This window comes from Uloborus diversus, chromosome 2 (genome assembly GCF_026930045.1).
Source record: "Uloborus diversus isolate 005 chromosome 2, Udiv.v.3.1, whole genome shotgun sequence".
Lineage (NCBI taxonomy): Eukaryota > Metazoa > Arthropoda > Arachnida > Araneae > Uloboridae > Uloborus > Uloborus diversus.
The window spans coordinates 57,993,279-58,019,708 of NC_072732.1; the positions used below are offsets into that span (position 1 = coordinate 57,993,279).

Consider the following 26,430-nt stretch of genomic DNA (forward strand, 5'->3'; position numbering starts at 1 on the left):
AAAAATGTTTAGAACTGTTAGCCTCTTTTCTTTTTCTATTTATTTAAGAATTTATATGATTTGTTATTTCAAATTATTGAAAACAAACATCTTTTATGTATTGTTGGTGTGTGAATTCATTTAACTCTATTAAGCTTCTTTTTCTTCTTTAAGAGAGTAACAACCTGTTGCAGGTCTTAGCTACCTCAACATTGCCCGCCTTCCAACTCAAACAACACAAAACAACTCTTTGCCAGTTTTTAATTTTTAAAACTTTGAAGTATTGAAAAATTTTATTATATTTGCTTTGAAATTTTAGTTAGTACAAAGTTTTTTTTTTGTATTTCTATATTTTTTTATTAGCTGTATTTTTAATAACTCAATATCTATTTTAAAAGAGTTCTGTTCAAAGTTTGTATTTTTTAAAAGCTGCATTATAAACACCAGCAATAGATAAACCAAAAGGAAATTCATTACCCGATTGATCTAAATGCTTTTGATTTTATTTTGATGAATATATTTTGATAACTTGAAATAACTGTTAAGGTTCCAGTCATTAGTTTTCTTTTGTCAAAGGCTGCAAGAAATTGCTTAATTTTAAGCAGTGTACTTTCTTATTATTGTTTTCACATGGAGACACGATACTTTTCAATGTACTGAAATTTTATACAATTTTATTTGATGATGATTCTTTATTCTATGATGAAAAAACGGATGAATAAGAAAATAGTTATTCAAAAAACAAAACCTTGTTTTGGATTTTCAATTTTGGTAAAAATTATGCTTTTATGTTTCACATAGCTAATTTGCAATGAAGTTGTCAGTATTAGGTGAGGTATTTTTAGGAATAAAAACTGGTCATTAGTTAAGGAGAACAAAGTCATATGAAAGAACCATTAGTTATATGAGAACAAATGGCATTAACTAATTGCTATTTTTCAATTTAGAGCCTTTGATCCATGGAATATACAAGAATATGATCTAGTTTATTTTGAACTTGTTTTATCTTCAAATTGTGTGTTATTATGTTTATTTTTATATGATAACTTTTTTTTTTTTTGCAATTATCTAATTTCAATATATACAATTATTATAGCTCATCAAAAAGTAGTTAAAAAAGAAATGAAATAATTATGATTAGTTATAAAATAATAAAATGATTTTATGTGAGCACCAGAGCACCTATTCATGTTTTCTGGGGGAAAGTTTTTAAAATTTTTAATTTTGAGTGGAAAAAATAGCAATTTTGCTCACTTATGTTCTTTTGTTTACAATACAAATATCTTAGCGTTCTTTTTTTATCGTAATTAATTTTATTTGTATTTATTTGCTCCTAGTCTATTTTTTATGTGTCTCAAATGGTTTTATATTTGAGACTTCTGCTTATTTTACTTTTTATTAGATGTAACATAGTGCTGTGATATATAAACGTAAAGAATATAATTATATTGTTTTATTTTAAATTTTTACTGTAAAAAATGTTGTTAAGTTCACTTTTCTGAACTATTTTTAAGTCTACTTAAGTTTCAAATCAGTTTGGTTTGAAAATGTGGAGCTCTATTCATTAAAACTGCTACATATGTAGAGAATGTTTGTTATAAAATCTCTTCAAAGCATCTTAACCAATACATAAAAATACTTTATGTGTGTTAGAAAAAGGTTGTGAATTCTTTTATTATAATTAACAAAGATTAATGTATAAGAAAACTTTTTACACAGAAAATGTTTCCGTGCATTTTTTTTCCTGTCAGCTTTAAGAAAATTTTTACCACATTGAAAAATTGTTATTACTAGCTATGACTTTTATCCCTGCTGCAATAAACCAAGAATTTAATTTATTTTAAAAATTGCTATAAATTATTTATAACAAGAATTTACCATGAATTATTTGCACTTCCATATTATATTACTTTCTAGTACATTATTTGAGGGACAAAATATTAAAAAAAAAGAGTTGTAATGAAATTTGGTTTAATAATTTTTCCAAGACTTATGAATTTACAATTAGTCAATTAGGATTTTTTCCTCCATTCATTATGGTGTTTGTAAATTGCTCATATTTTCCCGTCGCACTTTTATCAAGATTTTTCTTCATTGAGAGTTTTTGCTTTTGTAATTTACTGATTCTAACAAAAAGTTATAAATCTGTTCTGTTATTTATGATAGGATTTAATTTTGCACGTTGTGAGATGAATTATTATTAATGTTGTTATGTAAGAACTATGATTGTTGTAGTCTAAATCTAAAGTATATGAAAAAGGATTGTATGAAACTGATTTATAAAATTTGGTGCTAACGTTTGCATTTGTATTCTTATGGAAAAAATATTTTTTGAATATTTGAATCTCTGCATTGGATTGTTTTGAAAATAAATTGGCTTAAGTATCAAATTGGAATGATGATGGTCATTTATTAACGGGGATTTTTTTTTTAAATATCAGTTTTGAGTTATTGGTATGTACATTGGGTGTTTCATTCTTTTTAAAAATTAAGTATTTCATACAACTTCTGTTGGAAGTAATTTTCTAGTCTCCAGAATGAGTTTGATGATAATCAAAACTATTAAGTGAGTGATTTTCAGTAAGAAAAGTCATTCATGTTGTGAGTATTAAATACATTCTGTCATAGTGGACTACTAGAACATATGTTTTTTAATTCTTTATTTTTCAGTCAAAGCTTATTCAAAACCCTTTCGTTGTCCTGAATCTCAATTATTGAAGGAAAAAAGAAGGGGGGGGGGGGGGCAATGAACAAAATAAAATAAATCCTTTGAAATTTTGCGTCTTGAACTCAAATTATATTTTTCGCAATTACATATTGCGATAGCACCCTACTTGTTAGGTTTCTTGTTTCTACAAATGGAATGGAAATGGCCCAGAAATTTTCACCCGTGACAATGACTGGTGATTTTATAGAATAGGTAATACAAGGTATATCAAGAAAAAAAGAAATGGTGATTAGGATACAGTAGTAAAGATAAAGATTTTATGGCCGATATCTACCAGTACGCTTATAAAAATTTTTTACAGCATATAACATAATGTATTTTTATATTTTATCAATTTTAAATGATGGTAATTATTAATCTGGAAATTTGGTACTTGGATGAAGTTTCACTGTTTAAGTACCTCTCTCACCCCCCTTTTTTATATGTAAAGTCTGCTTGAATTAAGCCCTGAAAAAAAATGAATAAAATCAAACTATAGTTGATCTGTAACTATGGTGACGAAAATTTCACTCTCTAAATAAATATTTAAAACAGCATTTGTGATTGCTCAAAAAAAAAAAAAAAAGAAAAAAAAAACATTATTGTGAAAACTTGGAGGTGTCTCTCCTTTTTGCATCGACTAAATGACAAGTTATGGGCATGATTAAGGGTTTTGTAAAGTTTGGATTGTTCTGTGATGTTGCAGTTCTAGTTCATGAAAAAACAGTCTTTCATAGTGTTAACAACTTAGAAATTGCTTTTTATATCTGTGAAAGTTTTATTAATTTTCAACTACGATTTATGTATATATTTTTTGAAATAAAATGGAATACACTGGTTGGACCAGTTCTGCCGTGCTAAGCACTAAAGTCGTGTCTGCACGTGCTATCAAAATTGAGTTACGGTCACCAGGTGGTTGTTTAAAAAATATTTTACCTATATGCAATGTTTTATGATCATTTGTGATTGGGAATTAAAAAAAAAAGTCTTGAAAAGTATATTCTGAATCAAATATATGGGAGCTTAAAACTTAAATGACAGTTTCTCATTTTGAGCTCAGCTCAAATGCAGATACGATTTTTGCGCTTTTCGCAGCTGAACTATAGTTCACACTCGCATAGCTATGGGCATACTGAAAACTCATAATGCTCATGCGAACTGAATTTGATTATTTTCAGACTTTAAAAGAAAATCAGGTCCTGAAAGACAAGGCACCGAACTTAATGTTTAGAGTATGAAAAAAACGTAGCGTATTTTTTCCGTCTGATTTTTTTTTTCGAAATAAAATGCATGCGTTTTCCTTTACGCTTTGATATAATACGAATTATCAGTTTCTATTATTAAACGGTTGAAAATTTTGAGATGAACAATTGTATAATTTTGGATCTCTCTCTTTATATACCTAACTTAGAAATAGTAATCGTTTTAAATTAATACTTAAAACAAAAGAAAGTTACACAATACAATCATTTTGCCTTGTTAAAGGGAGACCAGTTCTATATTTGGACATCAAAAGTCAAAAATATAAGTTACCACAAATTAATCAACGTGAAAAGCTATGTAATAGGCGCTCAAATGAATGTTCCACAGTTTATTGTCAGGTGACAAGCAATGCCACAGGATTGTAAAATAATTGACAGTACTTGTAAGTTTTGTCTTCTCTGGTTTATGAAATGATGTCAGTCCCGCTCGAAAGCGTCATACCCATGTAGAATTTGGGCCACACCAAGTGAAGAAATGACGATTTTATTTATTTTGCTACTGATTCATTCCTCTTAATGTGCGACATTTACAAGCATATATTCTTCTTTCTTTTAAAATTTCTGAAAAGCTCGAATTCCTTTTCTTAAAAAGGTGCATTCGTGTGCATTCAATTCATATTTGATCTACGAATTCAAAAGTATGCATTTTAAGTTAAGGTCTTGGGAATGCTCTCGAAGTAGACTGCAGTACTTAATTGAGCCTGTGTTGAAAAAATTATTTGCTAAAATGATAAACTTTGTACTAAGAAATTTAATTTCTTGCTTTTACATCTGTGAAATGAGCGTACCGTAAGTAGCTAGAGAAGCGATAATAGTCAGCAGCAGTCCTTTACTTAAATTCACAGCATTCCAAGAAGTGAGTTTAGTTTTCAACTTCATCTCTTTGTAGTCCAAGTAAAGTTGCCCCGAAATACATGGGTACAGTGTTCTCATTCGATAAAAAGCATTGCTAATGCAATCTAGACTTTTCTTTTGAACGGAATCTGCGAGGAATATTATACAGAGGAGCCACATAAATACTTGTGGAAGTGTAACATAAAAACTACGCATACCAATACGTGCTTTGCGAGATTTTCGGTGGTAAATTGCACCGAACTCATCATACATTATCCTACATAATACAATAGCTATTGGAAACGACATAACTTTCTCGAGCTTTTCAATGAAACGTACACATATTTTACACTGTTGCCAAGAGAGTTCCACATTCGTAGGAAATGAAAGAGAACGAACTTGATCTATCTTCTTTAAGATTTGCCAGCAGCAGAAAGAATAATATACGGTCGTGAGAAAGAAGACGGAGTAAGATACATAAAGGGATAACACATCGAGGAAAATCGAAAATGAATCGACGCTTTCATACAGATTTGTCATCCAATAATTGTTGCATGATTTAAGGTTTATAGCCACACGATTGCTATACCCTCCTGATAAAAATCCAGTAATCAAACTTGGTATTGGTTGGAAAAACAGCAACAAAGAAAAGCAAGCAACTAATGATTCTGTTATTGAAATTTTCTTATATCCATTCAAAGAAGAAATCAAGTCGTAAAGTTCTTGCCTGTTGAGATATAAGCTCCACCATAAAGTTAGAGTTAATATTTTGCAACATGCAATTCCAAAATGAAATGCCGACAAGGTTTCTTCCGTAAGAACACAGAATATTGATTTTATAGTTGGCACAAAAAACAATACATGGTACGTAGTAACAAAGGCATATCGAATGCATTTGCTGTTGAAAGATATACCTATACCAAGCAAAGCAGTAGTGAAACATTGTAGTACAGTAATTTTATTTAATATAGCAACTTTATGTTTTTTGAAGCTGCTTATTTTCTGAACGTTCACCATTTGAGTAGAGTTTTATAATGCCAGTTAAAACAACCTAGTTCACGTAATTTCTTGTTTATCAGCAAGCTTAAATTATATAATATCGAATGATAGCACGAAAGTGAGAGCATATCAATTATGCCCTGTGGTTTAAACTTCATTCCCTCTCAGCTGAATCGATTTATTTGTCTAACTCTGAATGTGTCAATAATGGAAGTCAATAGAAGGTTATGAAAGTAGATAAAAGTCATTTTTGATCCTAGAAAAATCAATACAGATTAAGATACAATTATCGATAAATGTCTTGCAAAGAATTCTATTTTTATGAGAAAGCCGTCGATGAAAGCATGACCTTTTCTTCGTTTCTGAAGCGCAGAAAATATTTAATGGCTTCTAGTTCCAACATTATTGGTACATTACAAGAAGTAAAGTTTCACCAAAATGTCAATGTTAGAAACATGCAAGATCTTAACCAAAACCATTTTTGAGGAAGCTTCTTTAATTTCTTTTTTAATCTCCAAATCTTCATGACATAACATCCATTTTAAATTGAATGGAAAACATGCCATTTTGCTGCCTAAAGGAAGGTTGGAAAGAGGGACAAACAATAAATTTTTATTAAATGAAAACTTGGTGTTGAATTTCGGGGATTTGAATGAATCCTTAAAATTCATCTATGACTTTTCTGCTGTGCAATTGATTAATATTCGTTGAGATCATCAGAACAAAGGATGAAGTTTGACTTTACAAATCTGCTTGATATTGGATTCTAAAATAAAACTTTCATTGCTATTTAGAAACCTTTGCATCCTTTTGCATTTGGAGGGGGGGGGGGAGCGAATTCTTGTCAGTTAAGGGATGTTTGGGAACCGCAACATCCTCGGAGTCAGCTGCCCTGGTTGTATAGCCCTATACGTTAGGTCCAAGAATCTATAAGAAGGCCATAGAAGTTTCATGTTGGACAAAACGTACTAATTCAATAACACTGTTTTGAATCCTTTTTTTTTTTTTTTAAATTAGCGACCTTGTGAAGCAATGCCTTTTATTTGTACATTTATTATTTTCACTCAACTTTGAGTTTATTGCTAAAAGGTTTTCTGGAATGCATTGAATACTTGGCCTTCTTTCTTTCTTTCTTTTTTTTCCTTAATTTTTAAGAAATTATTTGAAAATTTATTTAGGCAGCCCCTGGTGACCCGGTAAGGCATTCTTAGCATTTAAGATTATTTGTTATATTTGTACAAGTCTGACGTGAAAGACCCGAAAAACGAGAGGCTTTCATTTCAGAAAAAAGATGCATGACAAAGTTGGGTGAAAGTGTGAAGATAATACTAAAAAAGTATTACACAGTTCAGTAATTACAAGATGACCAAAATGAAAGCGGCGCGGAAAATATAAGCTCCATGATATGCAGAAAGAGCTGGAAATTTCGTCGTTGTATGAAAAATGTTAGGATATTTTTTTAGCTAGACGAAGTACCAAGCTATACTGCCTTGACAACTTCAGTATGAGATGTTTGGTGAGTGGTCTTCAGAGATAGTCCAACTTCTGATGGCCTCGATCATCTGATCTCCTTCCCTATGATTTCCACTTATGATGGGTAATTAGAAGAGTCGGGTATGTACAGTGGCTCCCAAAAGTGTTTCTACACTTTGAAATTTTTTAGTAAAACCAAAATAACTCGAAATTGAATTCGAATATGAAGTCCAATATTTTTTCACATCATTCCTATATCATTCTAAATACAACCCATTGGTTTTTTCAAAATATTGACGGATCTTCTTTTTGAAATGGGTCAGAAAACGAAAAAACAGAGAAATAACACGCCACAAAAGTCATCGTACACTCAAATATTTTCGAATAAATTCATGATTAAAATTATCATATGCCGTTTTATTAATATTTTTGTATTGTGTTGACCCTTATAAGTCATTTGGCTTTAAAATTTTTGTTTATTTATTCCTTAATATTGGTGTTATTACTGTAAAATGGCTGGTATTCGTAAACAACTGCTAACACTATTCGAAATTTGAATTTTTTTCCCACAGTAGTATTAAATTGGTTTGAAATGTCTCTAAATTAGTTAATTTATTTGTTTGTATAGTAAAGTGCTTGATAAAATGCTTTAAAGAAAGGAATCAGACCGAAAACAAGGTAAGAAAAGGTCAACTGGCAAAGTTGACAAAACGTGATCGGAGATTTAAAAATAAAAAAAATTATGAAAAATACACGTTTCAGTGCTGTAAAAGTTTCTGCAGAGTTAAATGAAGCATTTTACATTTAATTTTCACCTAAAATTGTTCTCTGATTAGCTGGATTAAATGGGACCTCTTCCCGCAGAAATTTTCTTGGTCGTGCGTAAAACAGAAAGCTTGCGCTTTTAGTCGCAAAATCAATGATAAATAAGCTAAAAACATTTTAGAATCACATCTTACTTGCAGATAAAAATTGATTCAACATTTTTGGTTAAATTGTTGTATAACTGTATGTAGAAGAAAAAAATAGGAACTTAATCTTAAGAACTTATTTGAGTCAGTTAATCAGGACGGTGGAGGTGTTCTAGTGTGATGTGTGAGGGTGCATATCAGCATCAGGACTTGATAGTTTGTAATTTTTTGATGAAATAATGAATCATGCTGTTCCTTTAAGTATTTATAAAACCAATTTTGAACTCTTAGCCAAAAATTTGGTTGGAAACAATTGGAAACAACTTTGTCTTTTTATCAAGATAACGATAAGAAGCACACGTTTTCCAACGTTTGCGTCTTGCCTCGAAAATTGTCCTTAAGTTTAGAAAATACCCCCTCAATCTCCAGATTTTAACTAAATGTAACGTATTTTGAGATATCTGGAGGCTAGATTACGAAAATAGGGCTTTAAAATGAAAATAGAGCTAAAGAACAGTAAGACTCGAAGTGTGGTTGAACACTTACTCAGAATTTATGCAAAAAAAAGAAAGAAAAAGAATGAAATCTATTCCCAGACGTTTAAAAGGTGTTATGAATACTGTATGATATTCTACTAATTAATAACTTAATCAAAAGTTAGATTATTCAATAATATAATAGACATTTTATAAAGTGTACAAAGACTTTTGTGAGACAAAATTTCGGGCACTTTTTGGTTTTTGATTTTTAAAAAATTAAGTTTTAATATTTCTTAAAAAAATTTCATGTAGTTTTGTTAAAAATTGATCATAGATCTTATAATTAAATACCTATTCCGAAATATTAATTCTAACCAATGGATTGGGGCCTATTTCGTTGAAAGTCGTAGGTGTACGAAGACTTTTGGGAGCCACTGTATAAATATTTCTCATCCATTTAAACACCTACGTACTTAAAAACAGTACACTGTTTTTCCTCATGCAGAGCTGTTACGAGTGTCTCAATTTGATAACTTAAGCATAAACTGCATTCACATCTACAATGGCGCGTTTTCAGCACATCTCTTCGGGGCAGATCCTCTGTGCACGGATATCGACACCAGGGCCCGATTAACATTTGAAGTTGGGGTAAGCTATGTCTCATTTCAGGGCCCCCATCTCTTGTTTTCTTTTCCGTATATATTTTTTAAAAATTTTATGCGCATTGAAACAATTTTCAAAAACGGCCAAGCAGACTTCCATATAAAATCGCCCCCCCCCCCCTCGACGTATCCGACGTATTGAATTTTTGTACACTACTTACTTTTATTCCCATTCGCAGCAGATAAGTTGGTGTTTCAGATTTATCACTTCATAAAATTTATCAACTGTCATAAAAGTATATTGTAGCACATTGAGGCAAATTCCACAGATGTATATAGCTTACTACCTTGTTTTATGAACTGTGTCCTCACATTTTAAAATTCTTCTAAAATCTTTATTCAACGAGTTCCAAGGTTTGAATATACTAAAAAATACATTTAAAAACAGAAACTGATAATTTTAAGTTATTTTTGGGCCCCTGTTAATTCTGAGGGGAAGTTCGAGCTTACTGAGCCTTTTGGGTAATCAGGCCCTGTCGATACCTCTATAGAGCAACAGTTGAACAAGAGCACTCACTAGGGTAATCTTTTGACTGTACGCAAGAATGCGGCTTTGACCACTGCAGTTTGGGCGAGAGGAACGATCTTAATGATCTTTTGCTTTTGGATTACATATTAATCATAAATCATAGAAAAAACAAAATAAACTCATCTCAAAAAGCATTTATTTTTGAAAAATGTTTCACTTACGAGTAACAAATTTATGAAAGTGAGTGATTACTACAAAAACATTCATAGCACTTCGGACAAAATGATATTAATTGTAAGAAAAGAGAAGCAACTATTTGTAGTTCCTTTTTATCGATGGTTTTTTGGCACTGCAATGGCATCTCAACTTAAAATAAAAAGAAAAAAAGAAGGAAGCAGATTTGTAGTTCACTTAAACACTGCTTTACTTCTATAACAATAATTGTGAACAATCCATCTGTATTCAGATGATGAAAAACAAGATGTTTTTAAGAATGGTTAATAACATAAGCTCATATGCTGGCAATTTAAAAGAAAAATCGCCAAAAGAATGAAAAAAATGCTGAATGTCGCAAAGAAAGAGATGAGACTAAAAAAGCGAGTTATCGCAGTAACACTACAAAAACCCCCGAAACAATTTTAACTTCGGAATCCGCAACCAAAATAACTTCGACTGTCTTTCCAGGATGAAATAAAAGGTCTGCCTGATAGTTATGCTAAATAATAAATAAATAAAAACAAAACTATAGCTAGGCAAACCTAACGCGGCAACCTTGTTAAGGCAAACATTACGTGGCAGCATGGTATCAGGCTACAGAAAGCTTGATTACATCGTTGTGTACACGCTGCCAGATTATCCTTTATCCCTACTATAATATTGTTAGTGAAGATAATTTTACATTAAAGTAGCTACAGAAATTACATAAGTTAGATTTTAGAGATGCAGTTGGTAAATAAAAGGGGGAAACCCTAAGAAATGTTACATTGTTAACTATTAAATGGATGGTGTTATACAAAAATAAGTCAATCCAGCGAGCAGCACTTTTGAGCAATTTTAGCTCAAAGTGGAACTCCAGTGCCCAGTTTCTTGGATGTGGGTTGGCATTTTATTAATTATATGGTATAGTAATACAGAATGTGGTTTAAATTATCATTGCACGCCCTAGTATGTCAGTTTATCTGCCAAACTGTGTGAATAGCTCATTTTAAAATTTTTTGTTGGTCTCCTCATTTTTGCATAACACGTCCAAATATCACATAGCATCCTTCATCTTTGATATGTCATGTAATTTTTCTTTTGAACTTCAACTTGTTTTTAAGATCGAGCAAGTTTTGTCTTTCATCCCAGAAAGCCGTGCCTCGGCTAAGAAATATCCAGAATCATTCATTTCCCAATGTAAGTTCTAAACTGATAGTGGTAGCCTCCATAATTGGTTCTCCGAATTCCTTTGTTCCAGGCGCACTTCCCAGTGCTTTCATCAAAATGCGAACCTTTTTCGCACTGCATCAGGACAGGTCTTCCAGCGACACACCAGTAGTACTTGTCAGAATCGTCATGGGGCAAAACTTCAGACCCACTTTTACAATCTGGTGCGCCAGGTTGGTCATAGGGAGATACAGACCCTTTGTCAGACCCCTTGTCAGAAGGGACAGCTCCTGACGAGGATGGACCACTGCCTTGTGATGGTCTAGGAGTTGTTGAGCTGCTGGGAGACCACCACACTGTGCTGGACTGCGTCGTTGCGGGTGGCCACCATGTCATTTGAGTACTGGATTCTGTCGACCTGTAAAGTAAGAAAAGATTCCATATTATTGGCAGTACTCCAGTTATCCTATCTCCGACTAGCCGAGTTGCTTATTATCTGAATCGCTTTCAGAATTTCGGGGAAAAAGAACATATTTTTTATAAGATTAGACTGCAAATCTAGTGTAGGCATATCGCGAATATTGTTGGAATGATGAGTCACTATCTCGTAATGCAGTTGTATTATTGCCTTCTGATATGCAGCATTTGTAAGTACGCTTAACATGCAAAAGTATTGACTTTTCATTTCGTTAATTGAAAGCTTTTTTTCTTAATTGTTTTTCAGTTTAATTTATTCTTAGGCTCTGTAATGCCTTTTTTTTTTCATTTGCAGCTTCGAAAGTTTTATGCCTCCAGCGAAAAAATTGGCACTGAAAAAATATGGACTTGTTTTATTTTTCTAGTAAATAAAGTAAAAGAGTAGGTTTACGTCAGCTCAGGCCCCCACTCCAGTACAGTACAAACTGGTTGTAGTTAATTATGACGAGTCTTCCTGAATCAATACTTCTTGGAGCGTAGAATCCCTGGCATGCAATGAAGCATGTTTAAACAGAATAAGGGAAGTCCTTGTTGAACGTCCTGAGAAAGAAACAGTAGCAGTTTTTTGGAGAAGGATAACAAATTATTTGGTTGCCTTCCTTAAAGGTATTTGATGAATTTAAAAAGCTTATTTGGTGAAAGAAAACTAATTGTACGAAGTAATTACCTGGGAGGCCACCATTTACTAGTTGACAATGTAGTGCCTTGTGTAGTTTGCTTGGGATCTGGCTTTGGAGGAACATAACCTCTTAATTTCTCATTCATCACTTCCAGAAGTGCATTTTTGCGTCCACATTCTCCGTTGAAGTCATCCATGTCAATAGCCCAGATCATTGCTCCACCATAACCTTGTTGTCGAATATAGTCCATCTAAAATGAATGAATTAAAAATTCTGAATTCCTTAACGCAGCCAGTTCAACTGTTCTGTTCAATTACATTGTTAAAAGAAAATAGATCATCAGTCACGCTATGCTAAAGGATCTGAAAATGCTGACGTATTTTTCACAGAAACGGCATGAAATATGTCAGCATTCAAAGGAGCTACTAATGCCAACATATTTTCCCCAGCAGTGGAATACGGAAGAAAGAATATCTTGACGTTCACATAATGAAGTTAAGAGAGCGGCGGACGTCAACATATTTTCTCCGAAATTTAGTCAGTAATTAATTTCGCTGCAGTAATTTCTTCAAGAAAAATTCCATTATCACGTGTTCGTTCTTTTCTTCGATATTTTTTTAAAGGTGATGAGTAATATAATAGTCCAAGAGCCCATGAGTGCCAGATCTATGTCACAGCATAAAGGCCCAAATTTTTTTCGAGTAAATACATCACAGCAGGGAAGAAAGGATCGCTATTATTTAAGCTGAATCGCGCTGGCTTTGGCAGAAAGCAAGTAGCAAAGGTGCTTAAAATTGTTGCAAAAAGCTATACATCATAGATTCATTCCATGTTACGTGACCTGATGGTTCCCATCCAATCATTTCTGTTCGGAGGACATTCTACAAAGGTGCAGACAAGCCTTTAAAACTCTGGCAATGCCAAAAAATATAAATTTTGCATCACGTGATATGCATCACGAAAAAGTATATAAACCTTGTCGCGACACACAAGCGAGTCGCTTGCCATCCTTTTAAGTTTATTTGCTGACTTTTCGTGAAATGATGTATGTTCAATATTTACAAACCAAATAAAATCAAAAGTCAATTCTTTTTTTACGTAGTGTGATTTCCGCTTTATAATTTTAAGCTACTTCAAATACCCGCTACAAAACTAACCTTTGCAAATTTTCATTTTCCAAGACAGAAATCATGGAAATCTAGGATACCTTAAAAGAAAAAAGAAAAAAAAAAAAAAAAAAACACTACAAAATGGCCTCTAATGGAGAAACCGTGCCAAATATGGCAATTCGTCTCACAAAGCTGATCCGCCACTTTGGAGTCCCCGCCCCCTTTTTTTATCGGTCCTAGATCCTCAGAATTTGGGTCTTGGAAGCTGAAAATGTGTACAGATGAGTTTCAAAGGCTTGTCTGCACCTCTGCAAAACTTCGTTCAATTCGGAGATGTTCGGGTGCAGACGACGAGGTCACTTGACATGAAATGGAATAACCCAGTTTTTGACGGTACTTTGCGACCTGTTTCCTGCCAAAGCCTGCGCGACTCAGCTTAAATAATAGCTAACCTTTTTTACCTGCTGTGATGTAATTGCGCAGAAAAATTTTGGGCCTTTATACTATGACGTAGGTATGGCACTCATGGGCTCTTAGCACCCATGGGCTTACTCTATAACTTTCGTAAACAAAAATCTTTTATTTTTTTTCCATACATACGAGGGTGAGTCGGAAAAGAAGTGTCCCCTGGAGTCTGGAAAAAGATGGGTATGAAAGTCTAACAATACAAGGAGATATGAAACGTACGAGACAACTTTATTTGTTAACATAAGTACCAAGCACGTTGAGACATTTGTCTTATTGCTTGGCAAGTTTCAAAATGCCCTCCAGGAAAACAACAGGGCTTTGCATGCGGACAAAGCGTTGAATGGCTATGGCCGAATTCGAAAAAAGCGACTTGGCCTTCTCATTTCTGGCGTTATGATGCTGGATGACAATGCGAGACCACACTCGATGGCGGCAGAGCTGAACCATATGCAACTCTTGGTTGGGAGTGCCTACACCACTCACCATACAATCCTGATCTCGCACTAAGTGATTTCCATCTGTTTCCGGGTTTGAAAAAGAATCTCGGCGGAAGGCGCTTTGGAAGCAATGCTGAAGTCAAACAAGCCGTTGGACGCTTCTTCCGTATGCAATGTTCCGAGTTTTTCCTGGGAGGCTTTTTGAAGCTTATGAAGCGGTATGACAAATGTCTCAATGTCCGTGGTACTTCTGTGAAAACATAATGCTATGCCTTATCTTTTTAATGTCTCATTCTTTTTTTTTTTTGCCTTTCATACACAACTCTTACCACAACTAACAAGAGAAACTTATTTTTCGAAACCCTCTCGTAGTTGTAGGAGTTTTCGCTGTAACTGAAATGTTCTGTACTATGGAGCAAATATAAAAAGTTCAAATCTCCAAAGTCATTGGATGTTATTGCAAAGTAGGTATTCTTCTTTTGATATATTTTAAGAAATGCTACTGCTATTCTAATCCTATACTATTCTATTCTGATTATATGTAGTGATGTATTATACTAAATTATATTATTCAATAAATAATCACATTTCTAAGAATTTCTACATTTTGGTTATTCGGGGTCATACATTTGATGCAAAAATATTTTAATACTAATACAAATCAGCATTTCAATCAAAATTCTTTTCATATAATTCAATACAGATACACTAAATATTATCCTTTAAATTCGTTATCTTTCATTTTTTAGCTAATATCAGAGTAAAAACTGCACTTTGAAAATACTGGTTAATTAAATACCTTAATTGCAATGCTGTCTTCATCTTCATATCCAATCCACTGATCGTCATAGTGGGCGTAAGGGCATTTTCCTACATCGTCATACTTCTTGGTCCACTCTCCACTGTTGACGAAGGGACAAATCTGATAAAAAGAAAACAGGAACTCGTTTAACTATATACGACGTGGTAACTATATATATTAACTATATACTAACCACTGTATTGAAAAATATTATTTCTTGTGCAGGAAAACATTTACATTACCATGTCAAATTACTCAATGAGGAATACACAACATTGTTTATTAAAAGTGATATGCGTAAATATGTATCCCTGTTTAAAACACTGAAGTAAATACGTATCCCATTCAGTTTAAAACACTGTAATCCTGGAAAAAAATCAAATACTAAGGTAAAAATGCTTTTTCGAAATTTTAGAGTTCTTGACTGGTTTTTGAAATAAACGTTTTAATTTTTTTCTTCCCGATCATGATCTGGCTAACTTTTAGCCTGATTTGTCTCCTGCTTCTTCCTCAAAGCACAACTGCATTTTGAAGATAGATCTCATATTTAAGTTCTATGTGGATTTTCAACTTAATTCCGACTGAACAACGAACTAGTCAGATTTCATCAACTGTTGGGCCGTAACCCCACAGTGGAGTAAGTACAGTGTGTTGTGTTTTGATTTTGTGGACCTTCGAACTGTAGAATATGGAAGAAATAATAGTTGGAGTCATAATTATCACTTTAAACATTTTATTTATAACACTAAGATACTAATAAACACAGAATAATAATTCGCTAATTTCACTCCTTTATCGACATTTATAATTAATAGCTTTTAAAGGCAGACATTTCAAGGACTGCTCTCCTATTTTATATTTCTAACGATTCATTAACAGTTAAGAGATGGGAGAAGGGATTTGGGAGCTATAATAGTACGTACCAAGATTTCGGTCATTTATCCATTAAGTAATCCAAGTGCACTCGCGGGAGGGTTTCCATCTTTTACTCCGGACAAACGTCTCGGAGAATCCCAGAGCTCGAAAAAAGCTCTTCTGCACCAAAATCTATTCCTGTTCGCCCCCGAAAAATCCTAACTACCCGTTTTATACCGGGGTGAAGCGTTCCCTGATCGGGACACATTCTCTGAGGATCTTAGTTCAAACATCTGGAGAACCAGCTTCCAGGAAAACCCTATGTTTTATGGAATACGGAGTGTTGCAAAGTGTCGGAATGGAATTTTATTATTTCTAAGTCTTCTATTTTATGGGCTCTGAACTGTCAAGATTTGAAGTCACATCCTGCAGCTGCAACTCGGGGACGGGAAAATGTTTGAAATCTCCGAAAGAAGCTAACCCCTTTTGACCCAATGCGGGAGTCGCACAGAGAGGAAAATGCCCTTCTGAATTCCAAGTGTCGTTTACTCAAAAACAAGCGATGGGAAAACTTTGCCGCCAAAATGTGTTTACTTCATACTCTCTATATTATGAGATACAACTGTCTGGGGGTCTGAACTTATTTCCTGCGTTCCGCAAATCCAGTGGCGGGAAAAATGCACAGCCGCAACAAAAAAAGTCAACTCTTCTCAACCTAAAGACGCTCAAAATCACGTGGGAGGCTATTTGCAGCGGAATGAAGCTTCCAGAAAACACAGCCGCGGTCGACAGAATGGAGGTGGATGTCCCTTCTCAGGCGTTTGGGGCAAAAGGTCGAAATCGGGCCCCACACAACGGCGCGGCGTATCAGGAAATTTTTCATAGGAGGAGATTTCACTTATTCACACTTAGACACGTGTATGTGCCGACATAAATGCGTGTAGCTAACATTCTGCATGCGGATAGTTCTACCCAGAATCCAACAAAACCCGGGCACCAGGTTATCCGAGCAACTAAAAAGAACCTTGGCGACTATTTTTTCAGAACGAGAATCTTTCAGAAGCCGTTACACTGAATTTTCTTTAAAATTCAGAGAAATAATTTGTCTGGCGCCTAAATCTTTTCCTGGCTCCTAAGAACTTACAGCTTTTGTCGGTATCCGGTTACCCCCCCCCCCCTCCGTCTGTTATTATGTCGCTGAATTTGATGGTCTTATCTTCCTATGTCTTCAGAGGACAAATGATTGACTGATCTTCTGTCTATGGTCTTAGAACTTTAACACCATACTCCTTGGAGCTCATTTAAATCGATTACTGCAGAAAGAGCATAAGTCACTTTTTTTTTCAAAATTGAGTTACCTGTGATTTTCCTATGCTTGTATGTAGAGACCTCGACTAGTGTAGTAGAGAAGTCAATTCTTGTACAGCAAAGCACTTTATTTAGGGGTCACATTTTTCGTTTAGTGCAGAAAGGGCGTAAGTCCCGGACTTATGCCCTTTCTGCACTAAACGCGAGGAAGAAATAGTAAGACGCAATGGCAAGATCACAGAAGAACTAGATTTTTGAGTGTAATGAAGTAAAAACAAATAACTCCTTTGATCTAGCATAATTTCGATAATTGTAGGTTCAGTTTGGGGGTTGGGGGGGGGGGGGAGATTCGAAATCACAGAAGCGGAATGAAATTCGCTAATTTCTTAGGGGTTTCATTAACATCACACTAGAAACTGCGAAAAAAATGTAGAAAAAACAGTGAGATATACGCTGGTCAAAATAAAAACAACACTGTAGGAGACTTTTTCTAGAAATAAAACTGAAGAAATTTAAGAAGATTGCTGATGACTTTCCTCCGAGAAGACATTCGTTTGTCCTTTGCGATCGAGATTTTAGGACAGTAAAACGAATGTTAACAAAATATGACAGTATGTAAAATCCAATCTATTATAAGTGAAATCCAGAAATTACATCAAGATTCACCGTCAAATCTGTTGAAAACAATGAAATCTGTTACTGCTTAAACAGGTGCCCTTCATTTTTTAAGAGGGCTTATCTCTCGAATTGAGATTTAGGAAAAAGATTCTACTGGGCGACAAATGTTTTGAATTATCAACATTCATGATGTTTAAATATTCGATAGAACATTAAAGGAACGGTTTCATGCTAGCTATTTTATAAATGGTTTTCAAGAGAATATTGCAAAGTAACGCTTTTTGGCTGAACTGCCTTTGCCAACATTGAGTATAAAGAGAAAATTTTTCATATTGTTGAAAGAAATAACAAATATCAAGATGATTATTCAGTGCAATTTTGAACAAAGTCATACTAATATGTACATCAAACTTGGTACAGAAAACTAGACAAGAGAAGGATAGAAAAAAAGATTTCCATGGACGACGTATTTGATGAATATGAATATAGTTTTATACAACATGTAAAACTTTTGGTTTTTATCCTAGTATGTTAGTTTTTGTATTTTTTTAATATTTTTTTACACCAGACTTTATTATTTCAATAAAACAAGACGAGAGAAAGAGGAAAATACACGATGCCTTTTCTTAAGATAATGAATTTATAAATACGGACTTCACTAATAACTTTTGTCACTTTGTAATATTATTTTTTATTATCATAAATCAGTTTGAAACAAATCTGTTTCACTTGATTTACATTTTCATTACTGTAAACTACTCTTTCGGGATATTTATTGCAGAAAGGTCATAAGTCCAAATTAAAAATAAACATTTTACATTAATTTCAGTGACGAAATGAAGCGTAATTGAAGGTGATATAATGATCCTACTTGTGACTAGGTTAGTCACAAAAATTTTCGTAGAATTTAGTTCATTTCTGGATGAAATGATCACTTTTTCTTGATTCCCGAAAAGTTGCATTAGTTGGACTTGTGCCCTTTCTGAAATAATCGATTCATTTGTGATTTGAAGGAACCTGAGACATGACGTGAACTGGCAACATCTTGGTTGAACCATGGTCTAAAAGACTGTAAGAAAAAAAAAAGTCTTACCTCATAATAAGCAAGAAATCCACTTGCGTTGGTATAAGGACCAGGTAAACCACCACCAACCCACTTCTTGATTCCAGCTCTAAGTCCTGTATTTTCTTTGCTACCTAATGTGTAAGTTCTTCCGTAGAAGGGAACACCAACTACAAGCTTGTGTTTTGGAGCTCCCATTTCAACCCATAGTTGGAGGCCATCATGCTGAAAGGGAAAATTTCGTCTTAATATATGAAGAACATTGCTGTTCTCTTCGCAACAGACACTGACAGAAAAAAAAAAAAAAATACTGATCCCTCGGCGCATTCGAGCAGCAAAAATTTAAGAAAAGAAATAGGCATTCTTATGTGCACAAAACTACGCAAAAATAGCAGTCCGAATAAAGGAAAAAAATGTTCAATTCCAACATTTACTGATTTAACAATGGCCTGTATTTCTAAAGCTCTAGCGTAAGTAGCGACACGTCCGCCATCTTGGGGCTGAATGCCACCTTCTTCCTTTGTCAGCTACGATGAAGTAGCGTGTTTTGTTTCTTGATTGTGGTGCTTCTTGAATGTATAAACTGACATGGAGTAAATAAGAAATCACAATTAAGAAGCAGAACACGCTACTTCACCATAAAGCATAGGAAAAAAAGCGGCGTTTAACCCCAAGATGGCGTCGCTACTTTGAAACTACGATGCAGGACTTTAGTATTTCTTACTTAGTAATAAATCATGTTATTCAAGACCATACGGCAAGATCCAGGAAAAAATTTTTCATGAAAATATTTTTAGAAGATGTTCAAATACTTACCACATTTAGTTTTTCATAAGCCCATTGGTCAAACGGTCTCCGGTACAATGGACTGTGCACGTCAGCGAAACCAGCCCAGTTACCTCGTAAATCATATGTCATCACATTTATCCAGTCAAAGAGCCTAGTAAAAGGTAAAATTTTGAAATCATTCTTCGCACAACATATAATTATACCTTTTAAAAAACTATATTTATCGAGTATTCTATAAAATTACCATTAAGTAAACTAACTTTTTAATATCAAGATTTTATCTGTTACTTTCGTTTTTCCTTTTCTTTTCTTTTTTTTTCTTTTTTAACTATTGACGCATTATGATCATGCTCATTGCAAAGTTTGTATTAATTTTCCAAAGTAAAATTTAGTGATTTTTAAGATCTTGAATAGCAAAACAAAGCTATAAAATTATTTTTAAATTAATTAGGAGATGATTCGATAAGTAAAGCTTACATTTTTATCTTTAGTATTTATTTCAAGCAAGAGTATTATCAATGTAAAGCAGAGTGAGTTCAAATTGAGGAATATTTCCTGATGGAATTCGTGCATCATAGTAGTGCATCAAACAAAAACTACCCAAAAGTAGTAACAGTAAACCTAGAGAGGGATTGGAATGTTCAATACTTTCTTGAAAGCAGTTACTTTATTAACACTATTACTTCTAGCGCACCATTAAAAACTATTTGTACTATATCATCACAGGACATTTAGCAACTAAGGTTTTAAACGATAATTTTCAAAAATAGAACGAAGAACAAAGAAAAAACTGTTAATATACTCTGCTAGTCTTGGAACTTCATAACCTTCCTGAAGTCGAAATCTCGCCACCGGAACTGCACAAGTCAAAAGAAGTTTATGAGGCTCAAAAGCAACTTTCAGCTCCTATTGCAAAAATGAGAGATCCAAAGAATGCTTAATATGAATGTGCAACAATGTATGAGTATGCAACAGAAAAAAGAAATATCAATGTGTCTATTCTCCATTTCAAGCTGAAGCAGAACTTTTCTTTTGGAGTTTTATGGTACGTGGGAAATTCTATTAAATATATATATTTTTTAACCCTACCAACCACATGGATGAACATATGGTAGTTAAAAAGCCATCTAAGTTAGGTGTACACTCATCCAGCGAGAGGCAACCACCAATCTAGTGCCAGAGTTACTGCATTTTCAATAACTGCAATGACTTACTTAGTCTTTGACTAGGACGTGTCTTACATCCCAGAAGGATTGAACTTCTGCATTGAAATGTTTGTAATGATTACATTATTTGGCTGTATATGGATATGAACGCCACTTACGGCACTGTTTCAGATGTATTCATAAAAATAAATAATGAAAATCATTCAAACATTTCTGCTTTAATTTGCTCAATTGTGTGGAGTGCACAAGAAGTATAATGTTTGGGTTACATACAACTCATCTTATCGTCTACGATAGAAAAAAAAATCACCTGTTACGCTGTACGATAGAAAAAAAGAAAAAAAAAACCACCCACTACACCGCGATGGGTTAATCGCGTAAGATCATAACTGTCTCGAGACATATGAGCATGTGAGTTGCGATTGTTGTTTGCGGATGAGTAAGTTACTCTTCATGCTGTCTATTGTATAATATTTAAAATTTTGCCGTCATGCTATCAAAATTGATAAAACCCACACATTGAACCAGTTACGTTACTTCAAATGTTTCTCAGGATAGACATGTACTCAGGCCCGCTCCAAGCTTGATCGGCACCGTCGTGCAAATGTCTTTTGATCGCCTTTATTCAGTGGCGTTCGGGTAAAATATAGCTAACACCTGGAGCGAGGTTCTGCAGACAAATCTGATATGGAAAAAAAAAAAAAAAAAATACATTTAATTTCTTTAAAAAAAAAAAGTAAATAGTTAATTTTGGATTTATAGTGTACGTTTTTACTTCACATATCGATGTTATTTCGAGTTCAGTAGCTCTTCTGATACGATAATGAGTTTTGAAAAAAGAAAATATTTTAAATTTCAAAGTTAACGCTGCTCTGAATGTCTATCTAATCGCTAAATGGTGGATATTGATCAAACTTTTATGCCTGTCAAAATATGACAAAAGGTACTGATTATATTTCTAAATTAAAGAAATAATTTTCTGGAAAACCCAACAATTCTCAAATACGGAATGGTTAAAAAGGCGTTGAATTTAATATCTTAAATAAATACGTTGTCCAAAGCTTTTTTAGTTTCATACGCAAAAAGGGGAGGGGTACAATCGAGTAACTATGGTCAAGTCTTTAATTTTCGATACTACAAAGTTAACCTAACTGATTGTGCGCAATGTACGCAAAAATAAATATTATGCAAATGTGGTTACCGGTTTTTTTTTTCATGTATGATAACATAAAGCAGTCGCAGTCGAATTACATCGAAGAATAGTTAAAAGTCACAAGATGACATAATGCACAAATTTTGATGCAACATATTCACCCCAAGAACCAAGATGGGGAAGAACAAAGTTATTGCTCCTCGTATGCTTATAGAGATACCGAAAGAGCATAAACGGCTCCACATTAAAAAAAAAAAATGCTAATGTATGCACTAATTAGAATAACTTGTTTTGAGTATAAAAGAATGCGCTTTTGAATAGCATGTTCAGACAAAAGGCAATAATTCCCACCGCCACCCTTAGAAGTAATGAAAAGTTCAATTTTATTTTTTTGGTTGGAGATTTTTTCCCCTATTTGAAATATTATTTTTGATTGGTAAAGCTCGCGCTTTTTTGACTCTGGCGCCGTCGTGCGCCGCACGACCTTGAACATAGGGACGGCGCTGCATGTACTCACATCTTAATGTATACTCAATAAAATAACTATCTAACTCTCCCCCCAAAAAGCCTAAATACACAAATTCAAATGAGTTATGTTTTCAAGTTTAAGAAGAGAAGAAATTGTCCCCCGAAAAACGGCTGTGTTCTGATTTTATGTCTTTCATATGTCGGCTCATGAAACAGCAATCCGTTTTGCGAATCCCTTAGAAAGATGAAACTACAGCAGAGGCTGCACAGCTTATACCGATGCAATTCCTCCTTCAGTTATTTGCTTTTTCGATTCAATGTGTGGGGTCAATCTAGAAATTCTTTCCCAGACCACACTCATCGTGAGAAAAACACGTTACGCTTGTGTTTTAAATCATTATCTATCATCAAAATGGAAGCTTTATAAGTATAAAGTTACGTGAATACGTGCCACAGACATTTCGGTTCGTTCTTCGCCGTCCTTTTTCAGCGAAAAAGCCGCAAATGTTGTTTTTTCGGAACAGCTGAATTCTACCCGGAGCTGGGTGCTTATTCCAAGCTCGAAATTCACCTTGCGAGATTAGTTCTGATCGCCTCACTAGATGGCGCTATAGGGAAAAAAGCGGTCTCGAAAGGAAATTCTCGCAAGTAGCGATTCCAATCGCCAAAAGAAGGGGAAAAGTGACTTTTCGGGCGCTTATTTGCGGAGCGAAATCTCGACTGCCCTAAAGTAGGTGAGATTGTGCGATTTTTGTGATACAATTTGGGAGTTTGTCTTTCTGAAAGGTATTGGCTCGAGGAAAACGAATTTGGATGTTGCCAAACTTGGAGATGGTGCAGGGGGCAAGGGGGGGATTAAAACTGCACTGAGGGGGGGGGGGGGCAAGTGGTTTTCGTTAAATTTTTGTGATACAAAAATGGGAGTTAGTTTTTCTGAAAGGTATTGGCAAGCAGAAAACAAATTACAATGTTACGAACCTTGAACATAGTGAAGGAGAGGGAGGGGGGTTAAAACTGCGCTGGGGGAGGGGGGGGGGCAAGTGGTTTTCCGTTAAAATTTTGTGACACAAAAATGGGAGTTAGTTTTTTTGAAAGGTATTGGCAAGCAGAAAACAAATTAGAATGTTACGAACCTTGAACATAGTGAAGAGGAGGGAGGAGGGTTAAAACTGCGCTGGGGGGCAAGTGGTTTTCCGTTAAATTTTTGTGACACAAAAACGGGAGTTAGTTTTTCAGAAAGGTATTGGCAAGCAGAAAACAAATTAGAATGTTACAAACCTTGAACATTGTGAAGGGGAGGGAGGAGGGTTAAAACTGCGCTGGGGGCAAGTGGTTTTCCGTTAAATTTTGTGACACAAAAACGGGAGTTAGTTTTTCTGAAAAGTATTGGCAAGCAGGAAACAAATTAGAATGTTAGGAACCTTGAACATAGTGAAAGGGGGGGGGGGGGAGGGGAAAAGTGGTTGTCCGTGGAATTTTTGTGATAAAATTACGGCAGTAGTTGGTTTTTCTGATAGGTATTGGCACGAGGAAAACGAATTAGGATGTGGCCAACCCTAAAAATGGTGCAGGGGGCGGGGGGGGGGGGGGTTATAACTGAAAACATAAAATAGGTATATATGCAACATTTTTCGCTTTGCAATAAGTTTTCAAAGCTTAAAATACTTAAGGGGGTCCGGGACACAAAAATCGTCAAATTTTGCAATTTTTTTTAATAATTTGAAAAATTGCTCCGTTTCTTTTTGCTTAAGAAGACGTTTGAATCTTGTTTCTACCTTAAATAGAACGAAAGATATAGTTATTTTTGTTGCATGCATCTAACTAATGTGTACTTAACTTTAAAACTTTAAACGCGTTTTTCTCCATGATGCAATTTTTCCCGATTTCTTGCATTCAAACTCTTATAAGTCAGGAACCGATAGAGATAAAGTAATGAAACTTGGAGGATTTCTTTTCCAAGCAGTTTACTTTAATTTTTATTCGGCGAATTTAAAAAAAACGTTTACTGCAAAAATTATGATTTTTTAAAAAAAAAGTATCTTCGAATTTTTCGAAATTTTTCTTCAAATATTTTTTATTTTTTATTGAATCAATATTTTTAAAATCGCCGAATAAAAATTAAAGCTTAGATATTTGTGCATACTTTTTTGAAAAAAAATTGAAAATTGACCATTAATATTTTGAGTTATAGCAATTTAAAGCAACCCCATTTTTTTGAAAAAAACTAATTAAATTTAAATAAAAAAATAATTTTTTTTCATATTTATGTTATGATTTTGCTTATTAAATAAATGATGAATCAGTGCAAGAAATTTCAAAACTCTAAAGTACATAATAAAAATTTTTTCAAAATGTGTCCCGGACCCCCTTAATTTAACTAATAACAACATTATAATGCACAAACATCCGAATTCAATTGCAGACACGTGTTAAGAACTTCTTTTTCAATGTAAAATGTTAGTTTGTGAATGAAAATGCATTCGGCTACGGTTGATAACTTCCATTGATTCCACTTTCTTGTAACCAAACCCATCATTTAGGAATTAAGGTAAGGGTGGGGGTGGGGGGGGGGGGGATCGGGGGCACTCCAAATTTTCAAGATATAATGCATTTGAAATAATTAAGGGGCTAGGAATTTCCTACTCCCTCTTATTTTTTTGACCGTTCGACGGCCTGCACAAATGCGTCTAGGGCAAATTTTATGTAAAAAGCGTTTATAAATTTTATTTTTCTTTTGTACATTATCCCACTTAAAATTTAGTTTTTCACAAAAGTACTAGTTGTTTCTGAAAATTGTATGAATTTCAAATTTACACAGAATATACAATCCCTTTTTTTTTTGCGTTTTAGCGGGGGGGGGGGGTGACATCACAAATTACCGCCCCGGGTGTCACCCATGCTAGGTACGCCACTGACGTAGGTAATTTTTTTTTCCTTTTTTTTTTCTTTTTGTCTTCTTTTGCTATAAAATCCTCCTCCCCCCTTTTTTCCTAAATTCTTTATTTATTACCTACTGTCAATATTCAATTTCAATGGAATTCAATTTGTAAGATAATTTATTTTCCTTTATTGAAATTTAATATTGATTAACTAATTACAAAACAGTAGAAAGGCTGGTAATTTCTGGGGAGTTGTTTCTAAAATTTGATTTTCCATTTCGCCAACATCAAAATTAGCAATATTATATAAATACTGTGTTCGATTATACTGTAAGCATTTGTAAATTGGCTGCTATATAATATGATGCATTTCAAGGAAAAGAGAATGCTTCAAAATGCTCCTTTTTTCTTTTCTTCTTCAATTTAGGATCTTTCCTTTGGGTTGAACTTTAAAGTTCTGAGAGAACTTTAAAGTTCTGAAGAGAAATAATGATTGAAAAATTTATTCCTTTTACGAATATTTTTCAATATACATTTACAGAAGCAGAGTATTTATTTATTTTAAACTGCTCTTGTAACCAAGATTGCTGTTTTGACTTTTTAATCTTGAAAATAAAGATGGAATTGTGTAATCATAGGTACAAGTTGCTTGTTTTGAAAAAAAAAAAAAAAATCTAGAAAAGTACTGTTTTGAGGATATCTTAAGATTGGGTCTTGGAAAACAATACCTAGAAAAAATGGAATTTGAAAACCGGAATATTGAAGAAGTAATACTTTTTATTTAGCATATGCTTATTTAATTATAATTTTAAAGGAGAAGAGAAAAAAAAATCTGGAACATGTCTTTGAAACTGAGATTGTTGTTATAATTGCAACTGGAGCGGGGGGGGAGAGTTGGTTTTCACATTACTAATCCTAATATGGAAGATTATATATTCTGTTATGTCTGCTCCCATCCCCAAAAGCTCAATTAGCACAACAAACCTTTTACATTTTGTAGGGGTGACCCTCCCCCCGAATATCCGGAAGACTCCCCCTCCAAAAGCAAGAGCCCCCCAAATAAAAAAATACCCCTCAA

The 26,430-nt window shown here is 33.9% G+C and overlaps 1 protein-coding gene across 1 annotated transcript in view; it reads right to left on the reverse strand.

The window, feature by feature from the left end:
- Positions 1-10,682: 10,682 nt before the first annotated feature.
- LOC129216331 (endochitinase-like) overlaps positions 10,683-26,430 on the reverse strand; it is a 58,090-nt gene continuing 42,342 nt past the window's right edge. The window contains exons 4-9 of the mRNA XM_054850541.1: positions 20,489-20,592; positions 19,714-19,837; positions 18,928-19,122; positions 15,051-15,173; positions 12,285-12,487; positions 10,683-11,558 (exon numbers count right to left, since the gene is read on the reverse strand). Coding sequence (XP_054706516.1) covers positions 11,159-11,558; positions 12,285-12,487; positions 15,051-15,173; positions 18,928-19,122; positions 19,714-19,837; positions 20,489-20,592 — 1,149 coding nt within the window. The 3' untranslated portion in view covers positions 10,683-11,158. The remainder of the gene's footprint in view (positions 11,559-12,284; positions 12,488-15,050; positions 15,174-18,927; positions 19,123-19,713; positions 19,838-20,488; positions 20,593-26,430) is intronic.